This window comes from Dysidea avara, chromosome 9 (assembly GCF_963678975.1).
Source record: "Dysidea avara chromosome 9, odDysAvar1.4, whole genome shotgun sequence".
Taxonomy (NCBI): domain Eukaryota; kingdom Metazoa; phylum Porifera; class Demospongiae; order Dictyoceratida; family Dysideidae; genus Dysidea; species Dysidea avara.
In genome coordinates, this window is record NC_089280.1 from 13,398,179 (window position 1) to 13,413,172 (window position 14,994).

Here is a 14,994-nt window from a genome sequence, read left to right on the forward strand (position 1 = left end):
TAGATATGTTAAAAATTGTTTGTAAAGCAGTTTAATGATCATTGTCAAATTAATTCCCATAAATTCTGATCATGCACAAATATGGACACGACCACTTGCACACTTGCTTGATGAAACACAGTACAGAGTTAAAAGTTGATAAAGTGAGGGAACTTCAACCATGCAATGTAAATGTTTATAGACGATAGATTAAACAATTTTGTAACCGCTGAATTTTAGTTACAAGGCATTGAAGCAAGGAGGGGCCCCACACAAGCAAAGCATAATACAAATGAGATGATACTAGTGAGTTCATTAAGAGCTTGGTGATTTCACAAGGAAGTTCCTTCTTGTTGCAATTTACAAGGTGGATATAATATGCATCTTCTTACACACATTTGCAACTTGTTCCCGCACCACCTAGCTGACTATCAAACACTAACCCAAGATATTTTTGTCTGTTAGTAGTGCATATTGTAATGCTTTCAAATTAAAAACTTGTAATATAACTCAAGTTACTTTAAATACTTACAAACGTAACTCGTTACCAAAGTAATGAGGTTACAGGCTATAACGACTCGAATGTTAAGTAATTTTACTACAAGTAGCAAATTCATTACTAATCCACTGGCACTGACTAATGCCTAGCCATAACGAAGCAGCAAAGCAGTCAGTAATGAATCCTACCTCAAATTGTGACCAGATTTGCAAAAAGGGGTCTTCCACACACATCCAATTCTATGAACTCAGAAGACCATAACTCAGTATTTAAGAAACATGTTAACCTGAAACTTTCTCCAACTACTAAACTATGTTGGTTCTCAGTACTGACCAAATTTCAAATCAATGGCCATTTCCAATCTGATGTTATGAGTTGTCAAAGTTGGTAAATTGGATGCGTGTGGAAGACCCCTTTTTCGCAAATCCGGTCACAATTAATGAATGACGCTTACTGACCAATTACTTTTCTCTTTTATAACCAAGAATTACTTGATGTGCAACAATGCAATCATGTCATGTGATAAAGTGGTAGTTGCACACATGACAGCTTAAAGCTATGCACATAAAGTAATATGATATGTAATTATATTTACCTTTATTTAATGAGTAATATGTAATTGTAACTAAATAATCTTTGTTGCAAGTAATAGTAATTAGTAACACATTACTTTTAACCAGTAATCAATGATTTCCCCATAACTTACAGTATCTATGATGTGCCATATCGTGGGATATTTAATTGTGTAAGTTTGTTGCTGATCTCACATGCTATCTACCCTGTACCAATTATATGGACTCCATAACAACCATAGGGACTCCATGCACCATACAGCTAGACTTGAACTTATACTATTTATATAAGTGGAGTACAGACAACCTTCTTTCCTTCAAAGTTGACAAGCCAGTGTGATGTTTACAGATTTGGTAACTACGTAGCTATACCATCATCAACTTCAGCTAAAATTGTTTACAATCTGAACAATTTTGATCTATAAGGTGTCTCAATAATCTAAAGATATTGACATAACTTTTTAGCTATATTGTACATATGGCATTGTTCATGTCAATTCAGTTGGTTTTATGTGGCAAACAATCAAGAATATTACATCAATTCAAGTCCAAAAGTACTCTTTATTTGACTTCGTGACAGCAAGACTTTAATTATTACCCTTAGGGGGTCATCCATTATTTTCAGCCTTTACGCAAGAGTACAAAGAGTATGCTAGGGGGGAGGGGGTTAAATCACATGTACGCTTATAAAATGATGAATAATCATCGTGTATATACTGTACATAGTATCAACATTTATACAGTATGCTTTGTGAAGGAGGGAGGGGGTTAGAAAAAAGAGTACTCTTTGTACGCTTGCATAAAGACTGAAGATTATGGATGGTCCCTTAATAGATCACTAAAACAGCAATTCTAATACTATATTATCAGTTGTTAAGCTACATCACAAGATAACTCATGATCAATGTGCTAGCTCTTAGCTAGGTGAGTTTCCAGATTATTACTTCAGCAAAAATTAAGGAATTACCTACAGGATTGTTAAAAATATTATTTTAATTCACTGCATTACGTACTCATTTTTCATGTCCTTTGTTGTAATTGTAGTTGTGCTAAATTAAACTTCTCCACCCTTGTGCTTTAAATTTTTTCAGTTACGTACTTACTTAAACATATAAGTAGTTTTTAGCCATTTGGCGCTAATTGCTATTTGTGTCTCCAATCCATTTATACCATCTGATTTTTGTACCCCACAGTCAATATCTGTGTAAGTATATCTGGAAAATAGAAACATTTTAGTGCGACCTTGAAACATCATGCAGGAGGTGACAAGCTGTGAATTAATTCTGCCTAGCCTAGCCAACTATTTAGAATGTAACCATGAGACCCATGCATGCAGGTCATTCAGTGTACATAGATCAAGCCACTGGCTTTATAGGACATGTACATATACGTATAGTGATTTTTATTTTTTTACAGTGCATGTGTAGTATTATTTGATATAGTTTTTTTTAAATACAGCATTTCAAATAAATGAAAGTCTTTGCCTCACTCAAACTGTGGACAGAAAAAAATACATATAATGATAATAGGATTGCAAGAATGCACAGTCATATACAACAATTAATCAGCTTATATGTGTGCATAATTAGTTAAGTTATCTTTATTTAATTAAGCAATTGATTGGCCTTATCTTCATCTCAATATAAGAGAGTGGATAGTTTTTACGACCAAGGTTGATGCTGTAGTTGTGCTTGTACATATTAGGATTAAAATGTGAACAGTCCCTGTACCACCATCCTCCAGCTCTGGTGACAGGTTCCCTTGCACAGTTATATGAATGTGCCAGATCGTTGTCTCTATCTCTGGTTGTGAATTTCATATCCCATGCTGAATAACGCCCACTCATTGGATCATTTGTATACCCAGTAAATCCTGAATATGTTAACTGATACTGTTCGCTTGCAGGCCCTACTCTAAATTTACTGTAGGATAGATAACCCATTGTTCCATTAGGAAACTTATAATCAACTCGCAGTTCCCATTGTCCTTGACTAGTAAGACAGTGCATGGCATGCAGTCCAAACCAGAATGAACCAGTGAGCTGGAGGCTGCCAAATCCCATCTCATACTCCCACCAAAATCGATTAAAATCTTGGGTGTCTTCTCTCCTCCTTTGAATTACCAGCCATCCTCCACCATCAGTAGTAGTATCACAATATCCTTGTACTGTAGTTCCTTGTCCACACAAGTCAGTGATGCTGTATACTCCTGAGGAGTTCTTGTTAATGGAGAAGTAGTGATCTCAGACAGCAACATCACAGCAACTCTTTATAGCATATCCACAGGTCACTTTAATGTCTACAATAGCAATAAACACCAGCAGAGTTACTAGAATAACAGCCATGTTACAGTAGAGTGTTGTAACACTTTTATTCAACTGCCTATTTTTTTGCTTGCAGGAACAATTTATACTATTCGTTCATTTCCTTATTTGTAGACATTGCTGAGCATAGCAATGTATGGAGTACAGTAAAACGTATAGTAATTCTTATCACCAAATTTGGCAATGTTATGATAGCTACCTATTTGATATGGAGCCGTCATGCACATAACAACATAATCACTGCATTCTGTGTAGTAAATTTGTTAATAGAAATTAGCTTCATGATAAATTTGGCGATTAGCTCTGAATGCAATTACTTATAATCATTTACATAATATATTAATTTAAAGCCTATTCTTTCATTGTATGTGCATACATACACACATGCATGTTGGCTTTTAGTTTACATGTGCTTCTGTACAGCAAATAGTAATGGTGCACACATGCTTGGGTTCCATTAATTTTTTCCTTTGTATCGCTTTTTACATCAAACTAAAGAGCCATGTACTGTCCAGTCTTTGTGTATACCATGTGGTTCCCTGTGGTATGGATAACTACCAAGGTTCCACTGTATGTGTGTATCGTGTATTATATTATTTGTTTGTACCATTCACTTTAATGCACAAAGTAACTGCATACAAATTGTCCCTATTCATTGTTTCTTGCACCCATTGGGACTGGGTGTATAGAATCAGGGGTGTATATGTATAGTGAGGGGTTTCTAAGAGTTCAGGGTTTACACTTCTTTAGCTTACACTAGAGATCAGGTTTGGCAGTACAAAATGTACCTCTTGTTTCAGAAATGAGTAACAATTATCGAATTACTCTAATAGAGCAGTCCAAACTAGAACTTTCAAGGGTAGAATTAAAAGATAAAATATATAAAGGATGCACACTTATTGTGGGAACGTTTAACTAACGAAGTATAAAAATGTGTATAGAATGTCGAATAGTCAAATGGATGTTCAGTTTAGTGATCTACAGGGACAAGAATTATACATCCTAGCATTGAAATAAATTTTTTTATTTGCATTTTGAATTTATTTGGAATCACCACTAGTACTGATGTCTTCAATCATTATTGTATTATTATACAAACAGGCCAAGCTGTCACTAGCTATTAAGGACTATCTAATGTAAGGACTATCTAAACCAAAACAGCCGAGCTGTAAAAAAAAGAATGCGGCCCCCAAAAAGGCCAGGATGAAAAAAGATGTGAAATCCAAGGTGGCGGCTAAGAAATGGCTGTGATGGTAGGTTAATGGCAAAAATTTTAATTACGACAATTCAGGTGAATTTGCATTGCCTCCTCCACTAGGATCCGGCACCAAATTCACCTGAATTGTCGTAATTAAAATTTTTGCCATTAACCTACCATCACAGCTATTTCTTGGCCGCCACCTTGGATTTCATTTTTTTTTCATCCTGGCCTATTTGGGGGCCACACTCTTTTTTTACAGCTTGGCTGTTTTGGTTTAGATATTACTTCTTTTTGTATTGCAAGCCACAAAGCCAGCCATTAACTGGCTTTGGTGCTTCCTTCTAACTTGTTTTTTTTCTTTTCTTTTCTGCAGGAATATTGGAACAAAGGAAGAAATGTTGTGTACAGTTTTTTGTCTGACTGAGGTAACTTCTTCTAGCTGATCTCTCTACAGGGTGACTTGTTTGTAGCTGAACTTTCAACATAATAGTTTCTTTGTAGCTGAATTCTCTACAAGGTAACTTCTTCTAGCTGATCTTTCTACAGTGTTGGGCAAGTTACTTTGTAAAAGTAACTAGTTACATATTACATATTACTTGCAACAGAACTATTTAGTCACAGTTACATATTACCCATAAAATAAAGTAACTGTAATAATATTACATATTATATTACTTTGTGTCCACAGCCTTAAGCTGTCACGTGTGAAACTACCACCTTATCACGTGACAGGATTGCGTTGTTGGACAATGTGCAAATCTTGGTTATAAGTAAGAAGCTAGTGAATAAGCTTCATTCAGTAGGCCTCGTTACTTCGTTGTGGTTAGGTGTTACTCAGAGGATTACTAACGAGATTAGTAACTTCGTTACTTTTAGTAATAATATTACGTCATATTAGACTCGTTACAGTAATTATATTACTTAGGTAACGCGTTACGTTTGTAAGTAAAGTATCTTGCGTTATATTACCTGTTTTCATCTGATAGCGTATTTCGTTATATTACTTTGTTACCACAAAAGTAATAATAGTACGTAACGCGTTACATAAGTAACGCGTTATCCCCAACACTGTTTCTACAGGGTGACTTGTTTGTAGCTGAACTCTCTACATGATGGTTTCTTTGTAGCTGAATTCTCTACAAGGTGGCTTCTTATAGCTGAACTATCTACACAGTGATCTTTTCATAGCCGAACTCTCTACAGGGTGATTTGTTTGTAGCTGAACTCTCTACAAGATGATTTGTTTCTAGCTGATCTCTCTATAGGGTAACTTGTTTGTAGCTGAACTCTCTACAGGATGGTTTCTTTGTAGCTGATGTTGCTACGGGTGACTTGTTTCTAGCTGATCTCTCTACAGGATGGTTTCTTTGTAGCTGAACTCTCTACAGGGTGGTTTTTTTTCTAGCTGAACTCTCTCTAGGGTGATCACTTCACAGCTGAACCCTCTACAAGGTGGCTTCTTCTATCTGATCTCTCTACAGCCGGTGTGATTTGTTTGTAGCTGAACTCTCTACAAGGTGATGATTTCTAGCTGAGCTCTCTCTTATTTCTAGCTGATCTCTCTACAGAGTAACTTTTTAGTCTAGCTGAAGTCTTTACATGGTGGATTTTGGTTGTTAAACTCTCTGCATGAAGACTTGTTTGTAGCAGAACTTCTACAGAGTGAATTATGTGTAGCTGAACTCTCTACAGGGTACATGACTTGTTTATAGCTGAACTCTCTTCAGTGTGACTTGTAATGTCTGAATCACTACAGCAATATATTTGTAGCTGAGCTCTCTATAGGGTGACTTGCTTGTTGCTAAACTGTCTATAAGATTAACTTATTATTATTATTATTATTAATTAGCAAAGCCCACTAGGGGCAACACACTAATGAGCATTACAATGACATATTATATTACTTACAGCGTTCTTAAATGTTTCGAGATCTATTGTGTCGATGTTAGGAATTTGAAGGGAGTTACATTGAATAATTGTTCGTGTGAGGAAGGAGTATGTGTACACATCAATTCTTGTTTGCAATTGAGTTAACTTGAGAGGATGTTAAGCACGGGTGTAGGACACTGGAGCTGGTGATGGTAAGCAATTGCTAGTAAGTTCCTGCACCCTAATAAAGCATTCAGCTGCATTTATAATTTACTCAATTATATTACATTGCAAGTTATTCTGTAGGGAATTCAGCTACAAACAAGTCACCCTGTAGTCAGATCAGCTAGAAGAAGGTATCTAATAGAGAGTTCAGCTACAAAGAAACCATCATGTAGAGAGTTCAGCTCAAACAAATCACCCTGTAGAGAATTCAGCTACAAACAAATTGCCCTGTAGAGAGATCAGCTAGAAGAAGTTACCTTGTAGAGAGTTCAGTTACAAAGAAACAATCATGTAGAGAGTTCAGCTGCAAACAAATCACCCAGTAGAAAGTTCCGCTATGAACAGACCACCCTGTAGAGAGTTCAGTTACAAACAAGTCATCCTGTAGAGAGATCAGCTATAGAAGAAGTCACCTTGTAGAGAGTTCAGCTACAAAGAAACCACCATGTAAGAGAGTTCAGCTGCAAACAAATCACCTGTAGAGAGTTCAGCTAGGAACAAGTCACCCTGTAGAGAGATCAGCTAGAAACAAGTCACCCTGTAGAGAGTTCAGCTAGAATAAGTTACGTTGTAGAGAGTTCAGCTACAAAGAAACTACCATGTAGAGAGTTCAGCTGCAAACAAATCGCCCTGTAGAGACAAACAAATCACCCTGTAGAAAGATCAGCTAGAAGAAGTTACCTTGTAGAGAGTTCAGCTACAAGCAAATCACCCTGTAGAGAGTTCAGCTACAAACAAGCCATCTGGTAAAGAGATCAGCTAGAAGGATCACCTTGTAGCTACAAAGAAATCACTCTGCTTCATCTTTTCTTCTTCCTGTGGTAAAGAAAATATGATAGGTTATAAAGCCCTAAAGCCGGCCATAGGCCAGCTTTGGGGTATACAAATACAAAAAGAAGTGAAATCTAATCCAAAACAGCTAAGCTGTAAAAAAAGAGTGCGGCCCTCAGAAAGGCTATGGTGAAAAAAGATGTGAAATCCAAGGTGGCGGCCAAGAAATGGCTGTGATGGTAGGTTAATGGTAAAAATTTTAATAATGACAATTCAGGTGAATTTTGTGCCAAGACCAAGACAGTAAAACAGAAACCATAGTGCTGCTGGTGCTCATTGGTTCACTGTTGATCTACTAGTTGGTGTACTATAAGTAAAATATCAGTAAACAAAATGTTCTAATCTGATAATTTACTTTTATTAGTGATTTACTTCCTGTAAAACAACCAGTAATCTTATCAATTACTGTTAGGTAATCTAAGAGGCTTCAAGCAGTGCAGCTTTTTCATGGAAGAGCATACCCCCACCCTTGGCAGCATTAGGACTAAGCCTTACCACTTTTACTGTGATGTCTCAGGCCACTATAGAATATAGAATATACCATAAAATATTGGGCATGCAATTTCCTAAGCAGTTTTTCAAATGATGACATAGTGGTTTCCTGTATCCCTAACATTAGCATCTATTGGCTTGAACTAATCAGGTTCAAGAGAGTTTCCAGCTTTCTCCTCAGTTTCTGCTTTGCTGAAATCCTTATTTCACTAGAGACCATGCTGGAAACATTGCTGTATTCATAACTGGCTGTATATTCATCAGAAATGTCCATAGAAGGTTTTGTATTGTATTTATTACTGTTCAGAGCCTTCATGCAGCAGGGAGTTAAGAAAACTTACATTCAATTTTGCACAATAGATACGATGATTAGCTAAATCTCTCTAGTGTTTGGCAGTGTTGGGCAAGTTACTTTGTAAAAGTAACTAGTTACATGTTACATATTACTTGCAACTGAACTATTTAGTTACAGTTACATATTACTCATAAAATAAAGTAACTATAATAATATTACATATTATATTACTTTGTGTCCACAGCCTTAAGCTGTCACGTGTGAAACTACCACTTTATCACGTGACATGATTGCGTTTTGCAAATCTTGGTTATAAGTAAGAAGCTGGTGAATAAGCTTCATTCAGTAGGCTTCGTTACTTCGTTGTGGCTAGGCGTTACTCAGAGGATAACTAACGAGATTAGTAACCTCGTTACTTGTAGTAATAATATTACGTAATATTATACTCGTTACAGTAACTTAGCACATATTTATCGAATCACGTATTGTGGTTGTTGGTGGTATTAAGTATTCATCGAATTACATTTAGTAGATGCTGGTAGTATCACTATTAACTATATTTTTGGCAGGTGGTCAGGTTGTTTAATCACGTGATCAGGTGCACGTGATCCCCTCTCAACGCAGGTCGGTGACAAGCACGTAGCTGCTATTGCGTTTTCGAGCCTTTGTTGTAATCTGTATAGCTCGATGTAGGATTTTTGGCCCCTGCAGCTAACTCGAGCCTATCTGGACGAGAGTTCCATAGCCCGTGCTGTGGAGAAGGATCTGACCTTTCACCTTATTCCTTGTTTATTAGGAGTAAGGGAGTATGTGGTGGAATTCGTAGAACGGGGTTGGGAGTGGTGGGGCACTTTTACGCACGACGAGTTGAAGTTCGATCACACGAGCCAGCAAATGGCGCCTTCTGCATCACGTGCGTAGCTGGCTGGAGGCGTGCGTGATTCTTTTTGTGCTAACCACAGTTAAGCTATTAACCTCCATTTAGCACATATTTATTGAATCACGTATTGTGGTTGTTGGTGGTGTTAAGTATTCATCGAATTACATTTAGTAGATGCTGGTAGTATCACTACACAGGTTCTAATAGTTCTTGCGCGTCGACAAATTTAAAGCGGAAGTCACGTGTGGTAATTCTAGTTTGAAGTTCAAAAATAAATTGATTTGATTGGTCCATTTGGTCGAAATCCTATGCACGTGATTTTGCTTGTTTTTGTTGTCGCGCAAGAACTATTAGAAGCTGTGTATTAACTATATTTGGCCAAACCAAATTTTTAGGAAAGTTAATTGATGTCTCTTTGAGTGCTACCAAGAAAGCTGCAGGCAAGCGTATGATAAGCCATCTTACTGACCTACTTTCTGCATCTGACTCACTCCCCATCCGTGGTGAGTACAAACTGTGGATTTACCGGAACTATATTCTCTCACTGACACGGTTTCATTTGTGTGTTGATGCTGTCTCCAGGGGGACCATCTCCAAGTTAGAATCTATTGCCACACGGTTTCTGAAGAAATGGCTGAATTTGCCCCGGAGTGCTACACGAGTTATTCTGTACTACCCAGGTGTTTGTTGTCCTAGTATTTCTCATGTCTCCAGGGAGGCAAAACTAAGTTTGCTAGCCTGTGTCAGTGCCTCCTCTGACTTGCGGCTCCAGGAACTTAACCTCCATTTGCGTCTTGGGAATGTTGCTCTACAAATCCAAGACAATGACTATTCCATCCTGTCGATTGCTCAAAAACAATTATCTGCCTTCCCATCAGCTCGGTCGTTATATATTAAGGCTAAGCACCAGTTGTCAGATTCCATCAAAGCTCAATGCAAAGATCATTTACAGTCACTAACTGTTCAGTCAAAGTTTGAGAGTTCCGCTGAACTAGAGAGCTCCTGTAAAACTTGGAACAGGCTACTGAAGGGATTCCACCCCGGTCAATTGTCATTCCTCCTTCGTGCAGCATCTGACACTCTACCCACCGCTGTGAATTTACAGAGATGGTCCATCCTATGTGAAGCGAAGTGTTTGCTTTGTGACTCACGGCGCCCAACAACTGCTCATGTTTTAAGTAGCTGCCCTGCAGCATTAAATCAACAGCGGTATACCTACCGTCATGATCAGGTTCTTCGTGTTTTGGCCACTAAACTTTCTGAAGCATTTGCTGACATCCCATTTGTTAAAGTGTTTGCTGATATACCTAATTTCCATGCCGACAATTCTCCACAGTCTACAATTCCGATGAGTCTCCTTATTACATCCTACCGTCCAGACATTGTAATATATAATTCCCAGAGTTCTTCCATCACTCTGTTGGAACTAACATGCCCTCTGGACTCCATCCATCACATCCAGTCTGCTCGCAATAGGAAGCAGAGCAAAACTGAGTATCTACAGCTGTTGGCTGAATTTGATCGCCTAAATATTGCTAACTATTATGACACCATTGAAATCACGGTACTTGGTCATTTTCAAGTGTCTTCCATCAAGAATTTATCTAGTTTGTTAAACTTCGTTCAAGCTGATATAAGGATTTCGAAGCACATTATTAAGGAATGGTTAGATGCTGCTGCCTCTGCCAGTATCTCTGCCTCAGAGAATTTTTCTAGCACGAAACTGTACAGAGTGGTGCACAAATTAGACAGTTTTATTTTTGTAATTACAGTAATTAGTCTTTTTTGTTGTTGTTGTTTTACCTTGCCATGCCCACAGTGTAGTCCTCTACTTTTTGTGTTCGCATGCTGTCCGAGGTTTCACATGCCTATTTGTTTTGTTGTACATCTTTTCATCACAATTGTCAATGATGGTTCTCTCTCTTGGCAGGTGGTCAGGTTGTTTAATCACGTGATCAGGTGCACGTGATCCCCTATCAACGCAGGTCGGTGACAAGCACGTACAGACGATTGCGCGATCTTTGCAACAAAAACCGTCAAGCGAAAACCGAAAACGTGATCCATCTGCTTTGAAAAGGTGCCGAAATACGTAACAAGCTCACGTTTCCATTGACTTCCTGTGTTGCATAGATTCCGAAATCGTCTGTAGCTGTTTTCGAGCCTTTGTTGTAATCTGTATGGCTCGATGTAGGATTTTTGGCCCCTGCAGCTAACTCGAGCCTATCTGGACGAGAGTTCCATAGCCCAAAGAAAGCCCATAATGGGGTAGTAGGGGGTTCTAAGTGGCTAGTTGGAGTAGTTTAAACCTTGTCAAAAATGATCATCTTGTTTGAGCTTGGTTTTCCTATCGCCCAGACGAGGTCGTCGCCTTTGATAGGCACTGTTAAGCGTTAGCGCCATAGGGTTAGCATGTGTGTCTGCCTATTCATGGCTACCTGGCCACCTCTATGTAAACCGTGCCAGCAGCGCAGTTTAGGAGCTGCAAATTGCTATTGGTTGTTGATACTGCCGGGCCGGTATAGAAAGGAATCTATTTCAAAACGTTAAGTGAGTGATGTTGTATCAGTGCCATGCCCTGGTTTGGCGAGCAATCCACTGTCAGCGGACTACCCCAGCTTCATCGATACTTAGCTGCGTGACACTACAGGCTTTGTTTGATTGAAGTTTTATGGTCATAGTTATGACTCAGTTATGCTAAGACTGCTTGCTATAGGTGTGTCACCAGCGTGGTGCAAAGTTGGCAGTATCAGTAGCCGTAGCTATAGCTTGTTATTAATCTATAATGTACGTGTGTATGCAAGTGCGTTTAGTGGCTGCATGGCCTGTTGGATTTTTGCACTGTAGTCATGTGATGACCTAGCTGATGTGCAGTTGCGCTCTGTCCCCAGCTCGCAATGCAGTCATAATGAGTAATATTGGCTCACCTATTTGTGCACTCTTGACACAATCATAATTGACGTGTTCCCCGTATCCGGAGAATTGAGGCACATCCCAGTCTGATGTGTCTATGTGTCACTAATCTGATACTGCTTAGGCAATCTCACATCTCTATTTATATTGTAGGTATGTGTGTTAACCATGCCTGGTGTGATTTCAATAAACTAGTGCATGATACCGCTGGCACTTTTACGCACGACGAGTTGAAGTTCGATCACACGAGCCAGCAAATGGCGCCTTCTGCATCACGTGCGTAGCTGGCTGGAGGCGTGCGTGATTCTTTTTGTGCTAACCACAGTTAAGCTATTAACCTCCATTATATAACTTAAGTAACGCGCTACATTTATAAGTAAAGTAACTTGAGTTATAATGGAGGTTAATAGCTTAGCTGTGGTTAGCACAAAAAGAATCACGCACGCCTCCAGCCAGTTACGTGATGCAGAAGGCGCCATTTGTTGGCTCGTGTGATCGAACTTCAACTCGTCGTGCGTAAAAGTGTGAGACGGAGAGCGATGATATTTCATCTCTACCTCAAACGGAATGATATCGTGATGAATAATAGGGTATCAACTTCTACTTTTACCCCGCGAACCACAGTGATAACCGTCAGAATGTGACCAGGAAGATTCTCAAGAAAGTTTCCGGCACTAGTTTGATCAATAGTGCTCTAGCCGCGGTGGCACACACAGATCACAACTGATTCTATCGGTAGATGCTCCAGTATCGTCTCGCCGAGTGAGTTATCACCTACCACCGGAAGTCCCCACCAACCAGTCATCGATTTTATACTCATTCTCCTCCCTTCACACAGGAAGGGAGTGAAATATAGTACATCCTGGAGGTAGGCGTAGAGGGTACCTGGCCTTTTTAGGGTAAGGTTGCTGGAATTTTCTTTTGAAAGGAATTTATGGATTGGTTGACCGCAAATTAAGCTGGTTGGATTCCACATTTTAAAGTATAGCCCCTAGGAGGGAGGGAAAAGGGGAATGATAGCTAGGCCTGGTTCAGTTGGGGACAGGTGGATTGGCAGCTACATCAGTAGCACTCAAACATCAGCTACGTCGGTAGCACTCATATCAGCTACGTCGGTAGCACTCACATTAGCTACGTCGGTAGCACTCAAACATCAGCTACTTCAGTAGCACTCACATCAGCTACGTCAGTAGCTCTCAAACATCAGCTACGTCAGTAGCTCTCAAACATCAGCTACTTCAGTAGCACTCAAACACCAGCTACGTCGGTAGCACTCAAACATCAGCTACGTCGGTAGCACTCACATCAGCTACGTCGGTAGCACTCACATCAGTTACTTCAGTAGCACTCAAACATCAGCTACGTTGGCAGCACTCAAACATCAGTAGGCATTCCAGTATCCGAGATTTTTTAATTAAAAAATTCTCCGTATATTCCCCAATAGAACCCTGGCACAAAACAACAACTCGCGTTTAACTTGGGATTGCTCCGTAGTCCGAGCTCCAATGAGGATGAAAATCGCTATGGGGTTTGTCCACACGATGATCATCATGAAAATCTTAGTTTTGTCGTGCGCGTTTCATATAAGTAAGTTTTGTGTTGTTTTGTAATCTTTTCAAGCCTTGTAATGTATGTAGAATACTTTAAAACTTTAAAAAACGTAGTGTCGGGTGGAAGGTAGTCACTGTTGCTTACTTTAAAGTACGTAGTTACTTTGCTCGGGTTAGCGATTTTCAGCTCCAGAGCAGTTTTCTGATGGCTGTGTCATCAGCCTCAAAAATACAAACCACTTCAAAGTCAGCATAACAATGCTGTAATTGAAACCACAACTCCACCTTAGGTATTGTTGCATCTTTGTGGCACCTCCACTTTAGTTGTTTACCTTTATAAGTTGTTAACTTGGTGTTTTTACTTACTTGAGATAGCCTCTTGCCTGTGGGTATGCACCATTGTATTGAGAAGTGTGCAGTAGGTGAAACATATTTGCTCATTACACAGCATACAAAGATCGCTGAGATCCGATAACATCTGAAGTTACTCTCATTATATGTACAAACTTGCAGCTAGAAGCAATTGCAGTTTCAAGACAGTCCAGATTGCTAGATGGCTTCCTGATTCAATTGTGCCTTTTTTCTCTTTAAAATGTATGGGGAGCCCCGGAGAAAAAATGTACCTTTTTTCAGTTTTAAAGCACTGTGCATGCCAAAGTAGTTAATTACAACCCAACAAACTATATATTTCTGAGATCGGCAATCAATACTCTATCTGTTGAGCATATAAAAAGTCCATTTTTCCAAAATTTAAAAATCGGGCTGGAATGCCTAACATCAGTAGCACTCGCACCAGCTACGTTGGTAGCACTTGCACCAGCTACGTTGGTAGCACTCATACATCAGCTACATTAATTGGTAGTAGCACTCAAACATCAGCTACATTGGCAGCACTCACACATGAGCTACATCAGTAGCACTCAATATGTCATTAACACCTAGACTTGAGCTGTCAGTAGCATTCAATTTATTATTAACACCCAGACACGATCTGTCAGTAGCACTCAGACATGAACGATGTTGGTAGCGCTCAAATGAGGTAAGTTGGTACTCAAACATCAGCTATATCTCACAATGTGGGCCATGTTGGTAGCACTCACACATGAGCTACAACGGTAGCACTCAAACATGAGCTACATTGGTAGCACTCAGTCAAACACTATAGCTGTGTTGCAAACATGAGCTATGTCAGTAGCAGTCAAACATGAGCTACGTCGGTAGTACCCAAACCTGAGTTACATCAGCAGCACTCAATATGTCAGTAACACCCAGACATGAACTACATCACTAGTAGCCAGACACGTATAGCACCCAGAGATGAGCTATGTTGGTAGCACTCTAATGAGGTAAGTTGGTACTGAAACATGA

General features: G+C 39.2%; 2 protein-coding genes across 2 annotated transcripts; one reads left to right on the forward strand and one right to left on the reverse strand.

Moving 5' to 3' along the window:
• Positions 1-2,650: 2,650 nt before the first annotated feature.
• On the reverse strand, positions 2,651-3,394 carry LOC136267497 (fibrinogen-like protein A). Its single transcript, XM_066062665.1, has 2 exons — positions 3,341-3,394; positions 2,651-3,268 (listed from the first exon to the last, which is right to left on the reverse strand). The coding sequence occupies exons 1-2, from the start codon at positions 3,392-3,394 to the stop codon at positions 2,651-2,653; spliced, it is 672 nt and encodes a 223-aa protein (XP_065918737.1).
• A 6,220-nt stretch (positions 3,395-9,614) lies between these two features.
• LOC136267498 (uncharacterized) lies at positions 9,615-11,942 on the forward strand. The gene is made up of 2 exons (XM_066062666.1): positions 9,615-10,730; positions 11,880-11,942. Exons 1-2 carry the CDS (start codon positions 9,615-9,617, stop codon positions 11,940-11,942), a joined length of 1,179 nt encoding a protein of 392 aa, XP_065918738.1.
• The last annotated feature ends 3,052 nt before the right edge of the window (positions 11,943-14,994 follow it).